Raw genomic sequence first — 15691 nt, 5'->3', positions numbered from 1 at the left:
TGATAACCCTGTGATAATGTGGACAGAGGCTTATGCGGGAAGTGGATATTAAAGAATAAATGGAACAAGTTATCTAAATCAGGTTGGATCGAAGTTTGGCTTGTATTGTTTGTCTTTGTCAGATTTAGTGCAAATGGAGCTTGCCACAGTTCAAAAGTTGGCAACAACAACAACAACAACAACAACAACAACAAAAATCCTTTGATGAATAAATTTTTAAAGCAAAGACCTAACCTATAGTTTATTTGTTTTGACAATCCTGGGTTCAAAATCTGGTGTTTGTTAAAATGCCTCAACTCTATAGCCAACAGAGATAGACAACAAGTGGCTACACTCAGATATATTTTTAGCCAAATCCATATAACGGGGTATTTTAAACTCCCTGGGGGTGGGGGAAAAGGAAGGCAAACAAGCATTGATTGAACACCTATATACTGTTTTCTACTCTAGGTCATTAGACATACATTATCTCATTTAGTTTTCACAGTAGCTGAGGCTTAGGAAAATTAAGTAATTTGTCCACAGTTACAAAACTAGTAATAACAGATGTTTGAACCCAGATTTATTTGATTTCAAAGCCTGTGCTTTCCACTTTCCCACTCCCAAACATTGGTCTGTGTGTCCTGTAAAATGCATCCAGCATAACAGCCTGGCATTGGAAGGAGCATTAGCATTTGCCCTGTTGCCAGACCTGCCTTCTTAGCGCTCAGACAAGAGTCAGCTCTGCCTAGCTCCAAAGAAGAATGGGGTCAGGTGTCTTTCTGTTTTTTGTTTTTTGAGCAATGCTATCTACCTGTCTTCTAACCCGTTAAACCTCAGAAGACCAACATTTTGTCAGATCTTGATCAGCAAGGAAGATAGTTTCGATTCTCACAGCCTTTTAGCAGAAACCACCACCATCTGCAACTCTTGTTGGATGGTTTCAAATTCAAGAAGAGATTAGTAATGAATGCTGGTGACCTTCAGATGAGGCTAACTCTTGTTCCTCGGTAGATTCATGCACATAGACTTTAAATTATAAATTCAGCCTCAGGAAAGACTTGTTCCTTCTTGTGCCTTAGAGTCTCATAAAATGGCAACAATAAGGCTGACTCTTGCACTTTTTTTTCCTTAGAGACAGGGTCTTGCTCTGTCATCCAGCCTGGAGTACAGTGGTGCAATCACAGCTCACTGCAGCCTCAAATAAAAAATTATTATTATTATTATTATTATTATTATTATTATTGTAGAGATGGTGTCTCACTATGTTGTCCAAGCTAGTCTTGAACTCCTGCCTCAAGCAACCCTCCTGCCTCAGCCTCCCAAAGCACTGGGATTACAGGCGTGAGGCACCATACCAGCCCATGCACATTTTGAAGCAAATTGTTTTTATAATTGTAGTGTGGACACTATTAGTACTATAGTGATAGTCTTTATATAGCATGACAATTAGGACAAAGTAATATTGTAAAGGAGTAAGCAAGTAATATAATTAGCAATGGCCAACCATAGTAAACAAGAAGATAGCTGGACCCCTTAATTTAATTTCTTCCTTTATTCAACAAAGGTATCTCATCATTCAGCTACTTTATAATGTGAAGACCCAGACTAGATCCTATGCTTTGGCCAGAAGACACAAAAAGTCCAGCCAGCACAGGCCTGAAAGCCCTCAAGGAATTTACAATACTGTGATTCGTCTCTGAATTCTCAATAGGCTTTCTTATACTGGTGCATGCCTGATAAGAACTTAATGAATTCTCTTTGTTGTTGTTTCTACAGATTTTGAGCCATATAAATTCATTGACAGTGAATTTAAAAACTGCTCATTTTTTCACAACAAGACGGGATGTCAGATTACCTTTGATGATGACTATAGTGCCTACTGGATTTATTTTGTCAACTTTCTGGGGACATTGGCAGTATTGCCAGGGAACATCGTGTCTGCTCTGCTGATGGACAGAATTGGGCGCTTAACAATGCTAGGTAGGTACTCAGTTTCATGTCAAATGAAAGAGCTGCCCCTGCAATCCAGAGGGACCCTGTTTCCCCTTACTCCCATCTATTAGGGATTTGCATCCAATGAGGAGAAATCCCTTAGACCTCACATTAGGACTAAATTGTAGTGAAAATTATGTCTAATTACATTTCATTTGAGTGGTTTCCATGAGTTAACAGGCTGAAAAGCTAATTATGTGTAAAATGTGTATTTTCCCACTTAAGTAGCTGAGTAAAAGATGATATGCATTTCGTACTTTCTGTGTTGAGAGGCAGTGAGGGCCTTTCATTGAGGTGAACGCACCAGTTCTTGAGCTTTATGGAGCCCATCCTGCAGCTTCCACTTAGAATTCAGTTTTCTTGAACAACTGCAAGGACCCAAGGGTTCTTGCTTTACTAAGATGACGGGAAACATTCCAGCCTTTTGTCTGCATTGTTGGCAGGTGGCTCTATGGTGCTTTCGGGCATCAGCTGTTTCTTCCTTTGGTTTGGCACCAGTGAATCCATGATGATAGGCATGCTGTGTCTGTACAATGGATTGACCATCTCGGCCTGGAACTCTCTTGACGTGGTCACTGTGGAACTGTACCCCACAGACCGGAGGTATGTTGAAATGGGCCTCTAGTAAGAGGCACTCTAAGCCCTGTGAGACCACTGAAAAATTATCTTAAAAGAACGCAAACTGGCTGGGCATGGTGGCTTACGCCTATAATCCCAGTACTTTGGGAGGCCAAGGTGGGTGGATCACCTGTGGTGAGGAGTTCGAGACCAGCCTGGCCAACATGGTGAAGCCTCGTCTCTACTAAAAATACAAAAATTAGCCCAGCGTGGTGCCAGGTGCCTGTAATCCCAGTTACTCAGGAGGCTGAGGCAGGAGAATCACTTGAACCCAGGAGGCGGAGGTTGTGGTGAGCCAAGATCGCACCACTTCACTCCAGCCTGGGCAACAGAGTGAGACTCCATCCCAAAAAAAAAAAAAAAAAAAAAAGACAAACTGTCACTTCCCCAGGAAAGTAAAATTCCAAAAATATCTGGCTTCACAAAGTTGTAGGTTCCACTCATATCTTTTAGAAAAGAAAATATAGGGGAATATATGTACTAGCAGGAATTAATAGGGCAATGAAGCCAGTGAAGGAATTTAAGTGTGTCCTTAACTTAGTTTGTAGGCTAACAACATGAGGAAGCTGTAATGAAGCAGTGAGGATTCGAATTTAATAGCCTATCTTGGCCCACATTTTAAGTGGCTAACCAGTCCTTAGAGGGTCGTTTCCTTAGGTTTGCAGATGTGCCTGCATGAGCTCTGCATTAAGCAACCACAAAGAGGTCTCTAGAACTTATCTCTTGACCTTCCTCGTTTGTTGGAGGAAAGCCCAACACATTTCTAGTTATAAAAAACAATTGTGCTGGGTGTGGTGGCTCATGCATATAATCCCAGCACTTTGGGAGGCCAAGACAGGCAGATCACCTGAGGTCTGGAGTTCGAGACCAGCCTGGCCAACTTGGTGAAAACCTGTCTCTACTAAAAATACAAAAAACTTAGCCAGGCATGGTGGCGGGTGCCTGTAATCCCAGCTACTCAGGAGGCTAAGACACGAGAATCGCTTGAACCTGGGAGGCAGAGGTTGCAGTGAGCCAAGATCGTGCCACTGCACTCCAGCCTGGGCAACAAGAGCGAGAATCCGTCTCAAAAAAAAAAAAAAAAAAAGTTGCTCCCAATATGGAAACCTAGAGACTCTGTGACTCATATCAGAGAAAGGGCTAGGGCTTTTGGGCATAGCTTCAGCAGCTTGAATAGCTAAATTAAAATAAAAGAAGCTCTGCTTTACCATTTGACATGAGCTAAGACAAATGGCCTTTGCCTTCATGTACCACTCCTGTGCTCTGTTGCCCAAGAAGTCCTCTGTGTCAGAGGGTGGAGTCAGTATTATCTGGACTTTGAAATGTAGGAGAGTTTTTCCTAGAACTATGCCAAAACATTTGGGATATCAGTTTGCAACTGATCTTGAGTGCTTCCTCTGGGCTCCTTCCCTTTTTTTACTGACCCCAAAGAGGTACATTCTCTGCGTGTCCCGTCCTGATTCTAACTTATATTTCTTCTTCAACAACATCTATTACTGAGCTTGCAGAACCCTATAGGTACCCTTCCATCCATCTCTCTGCAGAACATCTGACTCTCAACCCTGGATATCTGCGTATCAAATATTCTAGTTCAGACCCTCAGTGACCCACCTATTAAATATTTAGGCTCTGAAAGGAACCATACAATCTTTCTACGGCATCGCCTTCATTCATTCAACAAATGTTAATTCTCTGTCTTTGTGAACGAGGTCCTGAGGTGGATGCCAGGGCTGGTGCTGCCAAAAGCAAGATTAAGACTCTGCAGCTTTCATTGAGCTTTCTTTCATCAACCTCTCATTCTGCAAACAGGGCTTAGATGTGGATTACACTATACATTTAAAATGAACCCCTCAATTGCTTGAGCCCAGGAGGTAGAGGCTGCAGTGAGCCATGATTGTGCCACTGCACTCCAGCCTGGGTAGCAGAGAGAACCTGTCTCAAACAATAAATAATAAAATAAAATAACCCCCTCAATGTTAAAGCAAGGCTAGGTTATAACCTCCTTCCTTTTTCTTATATACTGTAAGAGTGTGATACTGTTTTAGGTGAATCAGCTGCTTATCCCTCTGTCATAAGGAATAGAAGGATGAATACTCACCTAGCATAGAAATTTGGCTTAAAAAAAAAACTCTCATAAATTGAAATTGGTCAGGTCCTTCCTGTGAGAAGCACAGACCTACTGTGTTTCTGTTGTCAGAAAGGTTAAATATCAATTGAAATAAAAACAAATTCAGGTCCTCCATGAAGCAGATGCCAAGTTGGGATTAAACATGCAAAAATGTTATTAGAGGAAATGACTGTGTGAGAGAAGATGGAGAGGGAGGGAGTGAAGTATGGGAGAGCTGCAATGCAACTCTAAGCCTGAGTGAAGGAGGGAGGAAGGAGCATTTGGGTGGAACCTCCCAGACTATCCAGTAATCTATGGAAGGTTTGGCAAGGCTGTTGGAGACCCAGGGGTCATGACAACATCAGCCTCAGAGGAGTCCCTTGTGACCCAGGAAGCAGCCTGCAGTAAAGTCCTGTCACGTCCAGTCGTTGTCTGGGAGCAGCATGTGGGAAAACACCTCTGTGCACACCAGCACAATAACGCGAAGGTCTGCCAGGTGCATTCTCACTGCGGCCACGCTGTTGCTGGCAGACATTCTCCAGCACTTAAGTAGATGTCATCAGATAATCACAGGAAGTCATTTCCTTTGGTGATCTAGAAGATGACTTGTGCTCTAGAGCAGCGTGGCCATGGCCATGGTAAATTCGCTAGTATGAGCTAATTAGTGGGTATCTGAACATATTCCAGGATAAAACCTCTTCCACCTTTTCCATGTTTCTCTGGGTTGCATTAGGAGGTCTCCACTGATCTCTAGCTTAGCTGTTAGAGGAAAATCCCAACCAGTTTGTGTTGAGATACTCTATAGCCTCATCTCCCCATGGAGGCAGGATAGAATACAAGAATACAGGAATAGGACATAAAAATTCTGGCTAGAAGCTGTGCTTTACTTCATTCTTTTGTGTTGCTCTAAGAAAGTATCTGAGACTAAGTAGTTTATAAAGAAGAGAAATTCATTTTCTCACAGTTCCGGAGACTGGCAAGTTCAAGATCAAGGCAGGTTTGGTGTCGGGTGAGAGCTACTCTCTGCTTCCAGATGTTGCTGAGTCCTTCAGAGGGGATGAACACTGTGTCCTCACATGGTGGAAGGCAGAAGGGCAAGAAGGGCCAAACACTGTGTGAAGCCTCTTTTATAAGGGCCTTAATCCCATTCACCAGGGAGAAGCCATCACGATCTAATCACCTCCTAAAGGACCCCCTCTCTTAATACTGTTGCAATGGGGAATTAAGTTTCAACTTGAATTTTGGAGGTGTGCAAACATTCAAACCATAGCAGAACTGTAATTTTCATCATAGAATGTTAGCACTGCCAACTTCCTGCCCAGTTTCTAGAGTCTGGCCTTAATGATCAGAATGGAACAATCAATGAGTCCAGGCCCCTTTTGAGCCATTGAACGACCAACTCCTGCCAAAATGCCAGTCAAAATTATCTTTGGGCAACATAATTTAAGGTATATTCTAAGTGCTGTGAAAGTTATAACACTTGGCCGGGTGCGGTGGCTCACGCCTGTAATCCCAGCACTTTGGGAGGCCGAGGCGGGCGGATCACAAGGTCAGGAGATCGAGACCACGGTGAAACCACGTCTCTACTAAAAATACAAAAAATTAGCCGGGCGCGGTGGCGGGCGCCTGTAGTCCCAGCTACTCAGGAGGCTGAGGCAGGAGAATGGTGTAAACCCAGGAGGCGGAGCTTGCAGTGAGCCAAGATCGCGCCACTGCACTCCAGCCTGGGCGACAGAGCAAGACTCCGTCTCAAAAAAAAACAAAAAAAAAAAAAAAAAGAAAGTTATAACACTTGCAAGCCATGTTTATCAACCACATTACAGACTTATACCTCTAATATTATACCTTTGATTTTACTAGGGATTTGTATTGGTTTGTTCTTGCATTCCTATAAAGAAATACCCAAGACGGGGCAATTTATAGGAAAAGAGGTTTAATTGGCTCATGGTTCTGCAGACTGTACAGGAAGCATAGGAAGCGTAGTGGCATCTGCTTCTGGGGAGGCCTCAGGAAGCCTCCAATCAGGCAGAATGTAAAGGAGGAGCAGGCACATCACTCATAGAGAGCAGGAGCAAGAGAGCTCGAGGGGAGGTGCCACACACTTTCAAACAACCATATCTCACAGGAACTCACTCACCATTGCAAGGACAGTACCAAGGGCATAGTGCTAAACCGTTCATGAGAAATCTGCCCCCATAATTCAGTCATCTCCCACCAGGCCCCACCTCTGACATTGGGGATTACATTCCAACATGAGATTTGGGTGGGGCACACATTCAGTCTCTATTAGGATTACATTTGCATCTACTATGAGAACACTAATGAGGACATTGTTCATTATAGGACACATCTTCTTCTACTCAGAGTCCACCATGAAGACTGAACATCTCAGGGGTGGGTTCTAGGAATCATTTTATATTCCTCCACCCACGCTTTGAGAAGCTGTTATGTGTCCCCACTTCATATGATAAAAATTGTGTAATTCTTCACATTTCCTTCTCTGTTGTGCAATCAGGAAGCAGAGAGCCTGTGCCTCTGCTAAATCTGCATGATCCAGATACTTGTTGCACTCTTCCTTATCTTGATTTGTCCCCTCTTATGCCCATTTTATTAATTTTCTGTCTTTTATAAGTTATCCTACCTAGATCGTTTGCTAAAGAGGCAGGAAATTTTGGAATTAAACCTAGATGTACTTATTGAATAGCACTTTTCTGTGCCAAAAAAAATGAAACAACCATTTTTCCATTCTGTAAATGCCATCAACATCCTCCCTTCTTCAAAACCTCAGTATCAAAAATGAGCATAACAATTGCAGTCTTAAACAGATGCATGGTGACATTCTAGCTTTTTCCCCAGATTAAAGAGCACTTGCACAATGATTGGGACATGATGATTTAAGGGGCATAAAAAGAGATGGAAGGAGGATGGAACATTCCAACCCTCTGGACATATGGTTGGTTTTTCTGGAGACCAGCCCAATCCAGAAGCTATCTAGGATCCCCTCAGCCAAGAGTCATCTCATTCACCTACAAAAGACACTCTTTTGGTGGAGTAGGGTTTGAAGGATGGGGTCTCCCTCTGTTGCCCAGAGCTACAATCTGTCACCAGAGCTGGAATGCAGTGACTCAATCATAGCTCACTACAGCCTCATACTCCTGGGCTCAAGCAATCCTCCCACATCAGCTTCCAAAGTAGCTGGGACTACAGATGTGCACCACCATGCCAGGCTAATTTTTTTTTAATTTTTTTTATTTTAAGAGATAGAGTCTCACTGTGTTGCCCAGGCTGGTTTCAAATTCCTGGCCTCAAGCAATTTTTCTGCCTCAGCCTCTGGAGTAGCTGGTATTATAGATATGACCCCTTGTGCCAGGCTCCAAAAGATGCTTTTATCCAAGGGTTTTAGGAGCTCTATGCTGGGAACTGGGGATGAAGACCAAATATTTATTCTTTACTTACAACATACATTTAAGGCTGGAGATTATTACTAAAGTGCAATTTATTATTCAGTGGATTTAGCTACGCAAAAGATGGGAAACTGTACCCCTGGACAGCAAATCAAAAACAAATCTACATTCCCTAAAACCTTAGCTGCTAGTTATAAGCATGACCTCAAAACCATCAGGGAGAAGGTTAAAATAATTCTCTGGGTAAAACAAAATGTAAATTCTATACAGCAAAAAATGTCATAGGCACATATAAATGACCAATTGAGGGCAGGAGGGGGTTGAAACATAAATGAATTAATAACCTGAATATATAAATTGGAAATTCATAAAGAAATGTCAGCAAACACTTAGCATATAAAAATGCTCAGCTTCACTAACAGTAAAAATTAATTACAAATTAAAGCAATGATGACATTTAGCTTTCTCCTATTATTCAGAGAAGCCAATATTTAAAAGATAGATAAGATCCATTGTTCTCCGGGGCAAGTGAGGGGTTACTGCTGAGTCTGTTGTGGGAATTCTAAAAACAGGTACCACATTTGTAGAGGGGGATCTACAGTCTTAAGTATTTTTTTCCCAATAGGTATAAACTATTGATTCCTCTGGTTGCTTTTCAGATTTTTTCTTTGCCTGACATGGATTTCTTTGGGTTTACTATGTTTGGGGTTTGCTCAGCTTCTTGAATCTGTAGGTTTACAGTTTTTGCCAAATTTATGAGGTTTTCAGCCATTATTTATTTTGTCAAAAGACAATATTACAACAAATTTAGTGTAAAGATCTAGTTGACTTTTATCTGCTATTCTACAAGCAGACAATACCTCACTCTATAAAATGGGATGAGTGCTCTAGTGAGCTGAGCAGAGAAAGTTGGCTTCATAGGCAGAAAAGGGCTAAAGAGAGCAGATACAGAGAACAAAAAGCAGATAGTCCTTTCAAAGTCCCTTTCTGTAAAGGGCTAAAACAGAGGGGACTTCCTTATTATGCTCATTCAGGTTGACCGGAATCAACTGTTTTTTGGAAAACTGGCTCTTTTCAAAGTTCAATTTGATTAGGTGGCACTTAGCACAAGTGACTCCATTCTGCTTAGCTCTGGTCTGCAGTGGCCTAGTGCAGGAGACTAGCCCAAAACAATGACCTCCCATAAACTTTAACTATTTGAATACTTTTTCAGCGCTGCCCTTTTTCTCTTCTGCCTGAACTCCAGTAACATAAATATTAGATCTTTTGTTATCATTCCACAGGTCCCTGATTTAGTCTGTTTTCTCTGTTCTTCACTTTAGATGGTTTCCATTGTTCTGTCTTCCGGTTCACTGGTTCTTTCCTGTCTTCTCCATTCTGCTGTTGATCCCAACCACTAAGCTTTTTATTTTGGTTATCATATTTCTCAGTTCTAGAATTGTCATTTAGTTCTTCTTTATTTCTTCTTCTTTGTTAGGGCTTTCTATTTTTTCTATTTTTTTCGTGATGCTTTCTAAATTTCATGTGTTTCAAGTGTGTTCATAGTTGCTCATTGAAGCCTTGTTATGGCTGCTTTAAAATATTCATCAGATAATTCTAACATCTCTCTCATATCAGTGTTGCCATCTATTGATTGTCTTTTTTCATTCTGTTTGAAATCTTCCTATTTGTATGACAAGTGATTTCTGATTGGAAGCAGTCATTTTCATATTATGTTATGAGAATTTGGATCTTATTTAAGCCTTTTGCTGGAGTTGGCTTTCTCTGACTCCTCTCTGGCAAGAGAAGGGGAGGCATTGCCTTATTATTACCAGGTGTAGGTAGAAGTCCAGGTACTCCACTTAAACTCCAGTGACATCCAAGAGTGGGCATTCTCATTACTGCTGGGAGGGTTGGGAGTCCATACTCCCTTCCTGATCATGGATACCATGGGAGGGAGGGAAGGAGGAGCTCATTACCACCCAGCAGGGATGAAAGTCCCAGCTCCTTACTTACCCTTCTTTGATACCACCCCAATGGTAGTGTTCACAGGTCTTGTTAGGTTCACGAGGGTGGAAGTCTAGGCTACCACCAGACCTTTGCTGATATAGCTGGCAGTTGAGCTACAATTTTTTTCCTGGTGTTTGGTCTGAGAAGAGAGGTTACTATCTAAAAGTTTTCTATCTTGCTAGACTGCCCTTTTCCTGGTCCTTGGGCTAGAGAGAGCAGGCTTTGGTTGGGGCTTTTCTTTGTCTGTGCCTATTGGCATTTCTGGGTTGCCAACTTGTTCAGTTCCAAGTCTGAAATCTATGGAGCAGAAAGCAAACGCAGAGAACTCCCCATCCCCAAGCTTCCTAGCAGTTCCACCTTTTTTCTCTTTCAGTCTTGTTCTGTTTGTTTTATACATAGTGTTCAGGATATTTTGTTGTACTTATCAAGAAGAATAAGAAAAGTATATCTATTCCATCTCAATGTGAATTTTAATACCGTTCATTTATTTACTCAGCAACTATTTTTTTGAGCACCTATGATACAACCATGAGTAAATCAGTTGTGGTCTTTATTCTCATAAGCACAAGTAAACTTCAGTTATAATATAGTGTGGTCAGGGTTATTATGTGGGAAGTGCATGATGCTCAGAGCACCAGAGAGGGTTTCTTGAAAGAAGTAATGTTTAATTGAGAACTGGTAGGTGATAGCCAGTCAAAAAGGTGGAAAGAACATTTCAGTTAGAGCAAATACCAGCTAACAAGCTCTGGAAGTAAAAGAGTTACTCAAAGAACAAGTCATGAAGACTCTTTCACATTGCCTTATTGTGTGGGGATGGGGAGATTTTGAACTTTATGAGAAGGACAAGATCATTCTTACCCTTTAGAGAGCTCCCTCTAATGGCCAGAAAGAAGGCAGGGAGGCTGGTTAAGACACTTAAGATGGTGCTGTGGACTAGAAAAATGTAGGTTGGAAAGGGGAGAAGTCAACACACAACATGTTCACAGATATTTATGGATAGATTCAACAAAGTTTGGTGCTTGATTAGAAGTTAGGGGGAAGAAAAGAGGTTGTCAAAGATAATTCCAGTTTCTGCATGTGCAGTTGAGTGAATGCAGATGCCCTTGTTTATGTTTTTTAATTTTAAAAACCACCTGCAGGAGCATGATGGCATTTTGAGGCTGGGACACAGGAGGGACAGTGGGTCAAGAAGGTAATAAGTTCCATTTTGGACATGTTGAGTTTTTACATCAACCTGGAGCTGTCCGATCAGCATTTGAATATTTTTTCTTGGATGCCAGAAAGATACCTGAGCTGGGGATAGAGAGGTCATTCACTAATTCATTCAAAAAAATGTTTATGGAATGCATATCATGTGCCAGGAACTATTCTAGTCATTGGGAGACAGCAGTGAACAAAACAGACAAAGTTTTGCCTTGATCGAGCTTATATTCTTTTTTTGTTTGTTTGTTTTTTATTTTTTTGTATTTCGTTTTTATGACAGTTTCCCTCTTGTTGCCCAGGCTGGAGTGCAATGGTGAGATCTCAGCTCACCACAGCCTCTGCCTCCCTGGTTCAAGTGATTCTCCCACCTCAGCCTCCCAAGTAGCTGGGCTTACAGGCATATGCCACCACGCCCAGCTAATTGTGTACTTTTTTTAGTAGAGACACAGTTTCTCCATGTTGGTCAGGCTGGTCTCAAACTCCTGACCTCAGGTGATCCTCCCACCTTGGCCTCCCAAAGTGCTGGGATTACAGGTGTGAGCCACCATTCCCAGCCAATAGAGCTTATAATAGTTTGGGGAAGACAGTCAATAAACAGATAAGTAAAGTAGATGTAGTATATTAGATGGTGTTAAGTGCTATAGAGAAAAATAAAGCTGCATGGGGCATAGAGAATGCTGGGGTAAGGAGAGTTACAACTGAAATAGGATAGTCTAGGGGGATGTGACTGTAAAGGTGACATTTGAGCAAAGACCCAGGCAGCTATCTGGGGAGAGTGCATTCACAGCAGAGGCAACAGCAGGTGCAAAGGTCCTGAGGCAGGCGTGTGAGAGACCAGTTGGAAGAGAGGCAAAGCTTGTCTGGCTGGAGCAGAATGACCAAGGTGGAGGGTAAGAAGCCATGGGGTCAGAGTGGACACTAAAAGGGCTTTGGTCTTCTTGCTGAGTAAAATGAAATCCAGTGGAGGGTTTGGGGCAGATGAGTGACATGAACTGACTTATGAAGACCACTGCAAGAATTGTAGCAAGAGATAAGGGTGCCAATGGAGGTGGTGAGAAAGTGGTTAGATTCTGAAAATATGTCTAAGAGAGAGGCCTGGAATAGTTCAAGTCAAAGGAAGCAGAAAACAAAGTCCTCCATAGACATAACATGTCTGAGAGGCAAGAGTTGGGGTCTGGGGGTAAATCCATCAAGGTAAGAAAATCCAGAGGTAACAGATCTGGACTAAGAAATAACAGACACCAGAGTTAGGATACCAGGCCAGGAGACAAGAGTTCAGTGAGCTAGAAACTCAGGCTGGCAGAGTGGAATACAAAAAAAAACTAGCCTGGAAGCAAGTGGTCAAAGTAATAAAGAGATGTCTTGATCTTCAAAAATGGTGTGTGACATTGAGAGAAGGCTTTGCAAGTTAGACTTCCCTGTAAACTCTGTGCTTAGGACAGTAGGGCAGTAATCGTTTGCAGCTGGTTCTCAATAACATTCATTTGACTGACTTGCCCGGGGCTAGAACTCGCCTCAGGTAGAGGCAAGATGTCAGAACTGTCCGCAGTGGAAGTTGAAGGCACCTCTCTGCTCATGCACTCACCTCGGCCAGTCACCTCTATCTTGATCCTAAACCTTCTTCCCAACTCTGTAGTAGTAGCTTGAGATTCTTGCCAAGGCCAACTTCCCAGTGCTCTGGTACATCTGCCACAATGATTGAGATGCAGTGGTCGATGCAGTACCCTTCCCTGCAAGGCTCTTAATTCTTAGACGTGGCCTTGAAGGAGCGAGGAATACTTGTGCTTCTGCAGGGATGAGTGAGGTGAAGTGGGAAGATGGAAGAGCAAATGTTGCAGTCAGGAATTTGTCCCTGATTGTGAGGCTGGAAAGACAAGATTGCTTTGAGAAGTATTATGAGGAAAGAAATGAAGAGCAGGGCAAAAGATAGACCTTTGAAGTTTGAGCCATTATTGAATATATAAGTCATTGTATAGTCTTTTGACAATTTCTACGTCAGCCCCTCAGCTGTGTCAAAGATAAGCAGAGAGCCTATTATATTTAATGTAGATCACAGGCAACTGATGTGGCGTGAGATTCTTCTAACAGACACGAAATATGAATGTGACATGAGCCAGACATAGAACGGATTTTCCAGCTTGCCGTAAATCTGAAAGGAAGCCCCAACCATCTAACATACTGGTGTGGGGGAGCTTCCTTTTCCCTCATTTCTCCGTCCCCAGTCCCTGCCACCAGCAAAATTACTTTCAAGCCTCTTTGCGGTAGAACTGAGAACACCAACAGAAGATGCATTTCATTTTTTGGGTTTAGTCTGTGCTGATGAGCTCCCCTCAATACCCTAACTAACTAAGTCAATTTTCCCTCATCTTTTGAAATCTTCAAAAGGAAAGTATATGTAATGACAGGTTGAAATGGATTTTTTTTTCCCATCCATCATGGTCCCTATTTTTCTCTCCCTCCTTTGTGAAAGTTGTAAACCTCTCAAAAGTCATAAATGTAGCTCACGCGGTGTAGGCCTTGTTCTAGCTCATTCCGGTTCTAGGTTTTGGCCTTCATGTTTTTCTGTGTCCAGGTGTTGACTTTCTCCTGCCACCATGTGGCTGTGGCCAAGTCCCCTGCTCACACCTCCTGTGTGCTTATGGCTCAGGGGCCACTTTTTGGTGTTTTTTTTTTTTTTTTTTTTTTTTTGAGACAGGGTCTCACTCTGTCACCCAGGCTGGAGTACAAAGACACAGTCTCCACTCACTGCAACCTCTACTTCCCAGATTCAAGTGATTCTCATGCCTCAGCCTCCCGAGTAGCTGGGATTACAGGCGCCCGCCACCACGCCCAGCTAATTTTTGTTTTTTTAGTAGAGACAGGGTTTCACCATGGTGGCCAGGCTGGTCTCGTACTCCTGACCTCGAGTGATCTGCAGGCCTCGGCCTCCCAAGTTGCCGGGATTACAGACGTGAGCCACTGTGCCTGGCCATCAGGGCATTTTTACCCTTCCTCCATGGAGCTCGGGGCCAGGAGCGCACACCTTGTGAGATACAGCCCAAGCTCTCAGGGCCATCCTCCAACTCTGCACAGACTCCCAGAGCCAGGCAAGACTGTCTCCTGGTGTCCTTTGGCCACATATTCCTGCCTTTCTCTGCCTACCTTCTTCCTTTTTCTTTCACACTTATGCATGCACAGTTTCAGACATGACCTCAGAAAGGATTTGAGGATCTGATTGTTCACACCTGCCAATCCCTGAGAGTCCTGGGCAGCTGCTGCCTTCACCCAGTGCAGTGGGATTGGTCTCTTCCTTGATGAGCTAAAATCAAAACATTTTCCAAGAATTAAGCGACCCAAGCCCTTCCCTTAGGACTGTCCTTGTTTTGATAGAGTTCTCTTGTTTCCTCCCCATTCTTCAGTCCCGAAGGTCTGTCATCTTGGATCGCTTACTGACCGGCTGTGTGACCTCAGGGAGACCACTCAGCATAACTGGGCCTGGATTATTTGAGATTTAAATGAGGAGAATGAAATAAATAGTATCTCACGGCCTTTCTAGCTCTAGAATTCTCTTCACTATCATCATCTGGTATTCTATAATGGCAGTTTCGTTCATTCTTTCTTGAATACATTCTACATCTAATATAAAGATGAATATCTCACTTATTTGTGAAGGTTTTGGTACAGGGAATCTTTCAACTATCACAACTAACCAACCTATGTAATCCACTCCATCCCTGGCCCTTTGCTCTGCTTGACTTTTCTTTATACACCTTATCATTATATTATGTATGTTTATGCTTTGGCTATCCAGCAAACGTCAGATTCTTTTTGTCTCTGGTAGTTAGAAGTAGAGAGTGAGGGGGTGGGGAATACATGCTTCCTGCTCCCACAACCTTGCCACCAGGCAATATATTATAATGGAAGCAAATCCTGCCAAATGTACAGGCACAAAAACAGTCATAAATTCTGTTTTTGAGTTCCAAGGAAGTCCATCTCACTGTCCATGGGTACTGAGCAAGCCCTCGCATGAAAGGGCCATGTGCTGATATGCTGACAGCAGGGCCACCAGACTTGTGAGCCAGCCAAACAAGGGAATCCCCCTTTAATTGAGGGTTGCAGGATAAGGGGGCTCTAGAATCTGGAGTCTAGACCAGGAGTACCATTTCACCAACTTGAGGGTGCGGGGCTTGGAGGAAGCTTGTATGTTCATTAGGCTAAGGGCAGAACATTCTTTCCAGTCGTTGCTTATACAGAACAGCACTCACATCACCAGTGAAAAAATTGTCTCCATTGTTATTAACAAACCTTCTCATGCAGATTTATAAAATGATCTTTAAAGCATTAAGTAACCATCACTGGCCTGTTGATTCTTGATTCATGTGCTTTAAATTATATAGGTATGCGGCCGGGCGTGATG

General features: G+C 42.7%; 1 protein-coding gene across 4 annotated transcripts in view; it reads left to right on the top strand.

Moving 5' to 3' along the window:
* Positions 1-15691, top strand: part of LOC105475122 (synaptic vesicle glycoprotein 2C) — a 270506-nt gene that overhangs the window by 213425 nt on the left and 41390 nt on the right. For 3 of the 4 annotated variants that reach the window (XM_011730131.2, XM_011730129.3, XM_024790743.2), the window contains exons 11-12: positions 1759-1962; positions 2418-2577. In XM_011730131.2, the coding sequence (XP_011728433.2) occupies positions 1759-1962; positions 2418-2577 (364 nt within the window). Of the gene's footprint in view, positions 1-1758; positions 1963-2417; positions 2578-15671 lie in introns of all 4 variants that reach the window. The other variant, XM_071098804.1, reaches the window with a different exon arrangement.

The sequence above is a fragment of the Macaca nemestrina genome, chromosome 6 (genome assembly GCF_043159975.1).
Source record: "Macaca nemestrina isolate mMacNem1 chromosome 6, mMacNem.hap1, whole genome shotgun sequence".
Lineage (NCBI taxonomy): Eukaryota > Metazoa > Chordata > Mammalia > Primates > Cercopithecidae > Macaca > Macaca nemestrina.
Note: the sequence above shows the minus strand (reverse complement) of the source record. Positions and strands in the feature narration are given on the sequence as shown.